This window comes from Primulina tabacum, chromosome 13 (genome assembly GCF_025594145.1).
Source record: "Primulina tabacum isolate GXHZ01 chromosome 13, ASM2559414v2, whole genome shotgun sequence".
Classification (NCBI taxonomy): domain Eukaryota; kingdom Viridiplantae; phylum Streptophyta; class Magnoliopsida; order Lamiales; family Gesneriaceae; genus Primulina; species Primulina tabacum.
Genome location: NC_134562.1, coordinates 30,941,677 through 30,948,654, shown reverse-complemented (window position 1 = coordinate 30,948,654; position 6,978 = coordinate 30,941,677). Strand labels below are relative to the sequence as shown.

General features: G+C 36.2%; 1 protein-coding gene across 1 annotated transcript; it reads left to right on the top strand.

Moving 5' to 3' along the window:
- Positions 1-705: 705 nt before the first annotated feature.
- Positions 706-6,414, top strand: LOC142522752 (putative cyclic nucleotide-gated ion channel 20, chloroplastic). The gene is given in 14 exon segments (XM_075626281.1): positions 706-890; positions 1,635-1,873; positions 1,875-2,147; positions 2,212-2,403; positions 2,645-2,743; positions 2,979-3,116; positions 3,414-3,662; positions 3,802-4,062; positions 4,210-4,355; positions 4,457-4,534; positions 4,696-4,825; positions 4,997-5,243; positions 5,844-6,006; positions 6,116-6,414. Coding segments are annotated over 13 exon segments (2,328 nt in total). The 5' UTR covers positions 706-890; positions 1,635-1,639; the 3' UTR covers positions 6,234-6,414.
- The last annotated feature ends 564 nt before the right edge of the window (positions 6,415-6,978 follow it).

Below are 6,978 nucleotides of genomic sequence, written 5' to 3'. Positions count from 1 at the left end.
TTATAATTTCAAAGTTGTTGTTTGAGTTCATATTTTTTATCTGTTTATGCGTCGATAGTGCTTGCATGATTTATTTATTTTTACCTAATTTTATATATTATATAATATGATAACTGAGCCCTTGATTTTGTGAGTTAAGTCAAATATCAATTTTTAATGTTAATCGAGTAATATAATATTTTATTGATATTTATAAAATTATTTATATAATTATCTCGAATTCATTTATATAATTATCATATTATATAATATATAAAATAAATAGAAATATTTATTGATTTTTAATTTTCTACCTACTAGCATAGATTTATAAAATCATTTATAAATTGAGGGCAATTAATAATTTGTAGTGTATTTTATCATTAAATTAAAATATCACACCTAATAGAAGGGATCTTTTATCCTTCTAAAAATTATGTATCAAGGGCCCATGATATTATCATGTACTTTTTAAAAATGTATCATACATGGGATAAGGATGATTATTTATCAATCTCCTCCCTTATCCTATGTACCAAACTATGTCTTAGCATAAAAAGTAATATTTTTTGATGACTCAAATAAGAGATCCACATACAAATACTATTTATAAGATGTCTCTCACAAATTTTGGCCATCGAATATTAGCGCCAGCCTGCCGGCGATGTCCGTTAGTACTTGTCTTTAAAAATTTTTGATAGAAAAGTGATGGAAAGAAAATAGACTTTCGTGCAGTCAAATACGGCTAAACATTGTTTACTACGTTAATCCTTCACCACGTAAAAGTCCCGGAGCTAGAATGGCAACTCGGGAAGCTTCATACGGAAAATTCTTCCCCGATTGAGCCACTGTTCGTTTCTCTGCTCATTTTTGTCGCACTTTTCTTAAGAGACTGGTTGTTTTACGGGATGGTTGGTGCTTCCTGTTCCCCTGATCGAGTTGCTCGGGTCTTTTCTTTTCTCTTGTTTTTCTCTGATGGGTTCTTTGATCACGTTGCTCTTGGGTGTTCTTCTTTTGTTCAGGGAATTGTGAGAGATGTTCTTCTTGGTTTTTGTTTTGCATTAGTTTTCTGTTGTTTAATTTGCTTCTTTTTCGGGTTTCTGTTGTTTGCTGTAGTTAATGAACAGTTCATAATCTGGGGTTATCCGAGTAGATCGTAAATGGCCTCTGTAATGTGTGTGGGCTTATGTAATGCGAAAGAAGGAAGAGACTGGTGAAATGACAGAAAACGGAGGTTTTGAGCAATTTATTACAGTCCATGTTAAATATTTATTCCTATGTGTTGGAGTAGAATCAAGAGAAACAAACAATTGCAATCCAGAGTGTAATTTCTCAAGATAAACGAAAGAAACCAAAATTGAATGAACTCGATATGTAGCCATTTCTACTGAGTTGATATGTTGTATACTTGCATAGCTGAGAATGAGATGCTCATGGAGTGTGCCGGATTCCGAAGACCCTTTATTTCGTCTATGGATGAAAGTGTGCGAAAATGGTGACTTGATCGTTGTAAAGCGTTGCGTAAATGATTCGTTTTGCTGCGCATTGTGGCTTCCTGGGTTGTTATTGTGGACATTTGCATTATGATAATTGCTCAACCGAAATATCAACAGCCAAAACATTTTCCCTTCATTCTTAAATTTCTTTTTTTATAGGTATAATGGATCCTTTGGAAAAAGAAGAGATACCAATGCTATCAGCCACATATTTCCATGTAGATGACAACAGCAGTTCAACAGGCAGGCAATTTTCAACTAGGACAAGGAGTGCATCGATGTCTCTTCCTATGAACTCTTTCGACACCTCTGAAAATGTGAACAATATCATGGGTTTCACAGGTCCTTTGAGGAAAGAAAGACGTAATTCCTTCATTCAGAGGAGTGGTCCTTTGTATAGTCAACCGTAACCACGAGGCTGTTTTTGAACCACCCCAAAGCGTATTGCAACAAAAGAATACTGAACCTAAAATTGAAAGATATTCTTCTTCTATTAATGGGACGTATAATAATCAATGGCCATCAGACAACTATGTTGACAAAAATGAACATCTTCTAAAGTCTGGACAGTTGGGGATGTGCAACGATCCGTATTGCACGACATGCCCTACTTATTACCATCTGAAAGGGCGCCAGAAGCAATCAAGAACATCGGAATTATATGATGCCAAGGTATAGTTCTTATGCCAGCTGATCTCCTTATAGAGTGTCTCATAAGCATATATTTTCTTTGCAGTTTCACAATATGTTCTATGGAGATGCAAAAGGTTGGGCAAAGAAAACATGTTCAGTTCTGCTTCATTATATTCCTGGAATCATGAATCCTCATTCAAAATTTGTTCAACGGTGGAACAAGTTCTTTGTGATTTCTTGTTTGTTTGCAGTATTCGTAGACCCGTTATTCTTCTTTCTGCTGTCCGTGTTGCAGGTATACTTCTTAAAGTTTTTCATTTTTAGATCCTTATGCATTTTTCTCATGGATTAATAATCCCACTTAGATGGTCGTTTTCACTTGTACCATAAAATAGTTTTTGCAATCAAATGGACAAGTTATCATTCAAAATCCATGTTATAATAAGTCAATAATTGTGTGGTAAAAGGGGTTATACAAGGACTTTAGTAAATGCCCAATGAAAACGTCCTTACTTTTGTGTTACCACTTTTGTCAGGGTAACAAGTGCATTGTTTTGAATTGGCCCATGACAACAACCGTTGTGGTCTTGAGGAGCCTGACTGACTTCATTTACTTGATTCATATCTTCATTCAGGTATCTGTACTCGGTATCGTGAAGAAGCTTTGTATTTTATTACTTGATATTGTTAGACCAACTTTGTTATTATTGTGATTTTGCCTGCAGTTGATAAATATTTTTTTTTATTTCTCTTGTTGTAGGTATCTTCTTGAGTTGTCAAAAGCGTGAGAAGACTCGTAAAATTATTTCTTGTGCGTATTTCTTTTGATGCACATGTTTTTACAATTGAAGATACATCTTCATTTTGCAGTTTAGGTTGGCATATGTTGCTCCCGAATCTAGAGTTATGGGAGCTGGAGAATTAGTTGATGACCCTAAAAAGATTGCCCAGAACTATCTTTTTGGATATTTTACAATTGATTTTTTTGTTGTACTTCCCCTTCCACAGGTAAGTATCCTCTTCCCCTGCTCTTCTGCTGAATTTATATTATATCCTAACAAGTTTTAATTTTTCGTCATGATATTGTGATCATTGAGACATGCCAAACTTGTTATCAAGATTTAGTGCTTATTTTGTAACTTCCATTCTCATCCACCAATTATTTGATTTGTACCATTTTTTAAATTAGGCATTAGGTCTTAAATGAATTTATGTCACAACTATAAGCATATGGTCTAGTTCTTTTTCTCGAGTCTAGTGGTCTAAACGTGCCATACCTTGATACCTGGTTATTGCTTTCTGTAGATCATCATACTATTGATCTTACCAGATTCCGTGGGATCATCTGGAGCCAATTATGCAAAAAATCTTTTACGTGGAGCCATACTTGTTCAATATGTTCCGAGGCTGTACAGATTCTCACCTTTGCTAGCTGGTCAATCTCCTACGGGATTCGTTTTCGAGTCTGCGTGGGCAAACTTTGTCATAAATCTTCTCATTTATATGTTGGCTAGCCATGTGGTGGGCTCATCCTGGTATCTCCTCGGTCTACAGGTTGTGTCCTGCGTTGCTTATATTTATTTTTCGCCATTCTTCGTATTTTTTCAAGCTACTTCCGTCTGAATTTTTTTGTAGCTAAACAAGTTTTCTTTTTAAATGTTGATGTTGATTTCTTCCTGAAATTCAACAATAGAGAGTGAACCAATGCCTTAGAGATGCTTGTCGCAGCACCAACATGACGAGGTGCATGGAATTCATTGACTGCGGACATGGAAATGACTATGGGGATTTTAGAAGCGATTCAACATGGGAACTGTGGAAGAGCAATGCCAATTCAACTGCTTGTTTCGGGCAAGGCAGTTTCGATTATGGAATTTATCAGAATGCTGTTGATCTAACCACTGAACAAAGTGTGATCACGAGATATGTGTACTCTTCGTTTTGGGGATTCCAGGTATTGTGTCGCCGTATCATCAATTTATTTTCTGACACAGTTTAGCAAAACACAAGATAAGTTTTGGAATTTCGTTTTTGTATTGTTGGAGAGGTGGACTATTTCACTTTATACCACTGATACTATAATGTTTTGGTGTTGACAAAGCAAATTAGTACCCTGGCTGGGAATCAGGTTCCGAGTTATTTTGTGTGGGAAGTTGTTTTCACCATGAGCATCATAGGGGTGGGCCTCCTGCTTTTTGCTCTGTTGATTGGAAATATGCAGAATTTCCTCCAGGCGCTTGGCCGCAGGTAAGACCTTCTGAGCGACTTCCGTTGCAGTGAACTTGATATCTTCTCAATTAGAATATATATTTTGACTAATGGAAATTATTCTATTCTTTTCCCATTAGGAGGTTAGAAATGTCTTTGAGACGCCGTGATGTTGAGCGGTGGATGAGCCATCGTCGCTTGCCAGAAGAACTAAGACGGTGCCATCTTTATTTATCCTGTTACAATATTTCATCATCTCATTTCCCATTTATTTTTAAATTTATGATCATCTCTGTGAACCTTTACAACCCAGTTTTATTCTATAAAAACAAGTAGCAGCACCAAATTGATTGGATGGAGTGTGGTGTCTTTCATGCAGGCAAGTCCGAGAAGCAGAGCGTTTCAATTGGGCTGCCACTCGGGGGGTAAATGAAGAACTGCTGATGGAGAACCTACCAGAAGACCTTCAAAGAGAAATAAGGCACCATCTCTTTAAGTTTGTCAAGAAAGTATGTTCCCTTGAGAAATTAGTCTTTTTTTTTGCTTACAGGTAGCACGTAGAAACATGTTTTGAAGATGTCACATGAAACATGAGATACAAATAAGTACTCAAGATTCTGCATTATCTGATGAATTTCTTAATCATATGCCAAATGTACTTGATTATATGCCAAATGTAGGTCCGGATTTTTCAACTATTGGATGAACCTATTGTAGATGCTATATGCGAGCGGCTGAGGATAAAAACGTACATCAAAAGAAGCAAAATCCTATACCGTGGCGGTCTTGTTGATAAAATGACATTTATAATTCGAGGCAAGATGGAGAGTATCGGGGAAGATAACAATGTGGTTCCCTTGTCTGAAGGAGATGTTTGTGGAGAAGAGCTACTCACATGGTGCCTAGAACATTCTTCTGTAAATAAAGGTAAAATTGCGGCTGGTACTCAGTTTTCTTTGTATTGCTTGTGTTCTGTACTTGTATCCTGTGTTAAATTATATAAGCCTTACTGAACCAACTCCCATTGTTTCGAGCTTTTGGCTTAAGTGGTTTCGAATGATACCAAAATAGGATTTCTCAAGTTTGATCAACATCCATTTGAGCTACTTGTATATTGTTTTCGAGAATATATTATCAGTTATCGGCTTACACGAGAGGAAGAACGTTAATGCACTAAATTATTCTTGGGTCATTCATACGTTCAGGTTCTAAAATCCTACTAAAATTTAGGTTTGTTTGGAGCATCTGTTTCTGCATTCGAAGTTTTACTTGCCCTTTAGAACCTAGTGAAGAATGAGATAATTAAACATCTGAACCGACCATCAACAAAAGGAAGACGGACATGCAGGTTGGATAGCCTTAAGGAGAAAGCATTTTAGATGCATTCACTGGGATCAAATTCATTGCAGCAGCAGCTTTATCAGATTTGCACTTGTTAAATGAGTATTGCATTGACCTTTCGAGTGAAGTACAATGAAAATCATCTGAAATTGGTGAAAATTAGTATATTTATCTTCTATTTTGCAGATGGAAGAAGAATCAGGATTCCTGGACACAGACTGTTGAGTAACAGGGTGGTAAGATGCATAACAAACGTGGAGGCATTTATTCTGCGAGCGGCAGATCTTGAAGAAGTTACCAGTCTCTTTGCTAGATTCTTGCGAAGTCCACGAGTTCAGGGGGGCATAAGGTAATTGTTACAGCTTTATATTCACCAACAAAAAGAAAATGTCAGGGCACCACAACTTCCTTATATAGCATCCATTAAGAACCCCTCGTAACTCGACTCTCCCTCGCAGGTACGAATCACCTTACTGGCGAGCACTTGCGGCTAGACGAATACAAGTTGCATGGAGGTATAGGAAGAAAAGACGTCTTAGCCATGCCGACTCCTCCATCAGCCCACCAAATAATTAAATTCCCGTACCATTTCTTGAAACTAGCATCATATGTTCTAGTATACACACACATGCAGACACATCCTCTATACGTACTACAGTATTGTTATACATTCCATAGGTCAATATTATAAGATCCAATAGTATGTCTTCTCATTTTCTTGAAACACAAGAACACGGATGATACACGTAAAATTCGATCGGTATAGACATATATCAGCATATATAACTTACATATCAGGCTCTTTTTAATTGTTTGCTTTTTTTTGTGCTTTACTACTACCATACCAAATTCAGTTTGGGCAGAAACTTGTCATTATTTTGCATAATTGTATATGCTCTAAAGTTAAGATGCAAGCTGTTTCATTACATGGATGGGTGCATTATTGTTATTAAAAGTTCCAATTTAATGGAGTTTCTGGGGTCTCAACAGTAACAGGTGAGGAGAGGCTGTAATATCTGGACAGTGGTTGGCATGAGAATTAAGGTTATTGAATACTGTTTCATCTTCTGTCTTGCTATTTTTTCCATAATAATTTCACACGCAGTCATTTTGGTGAGGAGTGTATATTTTTTTCAAAAAATCTAATGTGCTTGAATAGCAATAATACATTCAAGTGAGAAACTAAATGGGGAGCACGAGCAGAAGTAATTAATAATGAAAATTTGTGGGCATATATTATTTTTCAAGAATAATAAATGGTTTTATTTGCAAATTTGGAAACCGATAGAATGATGCATAAATGATACATATTTGACATTAT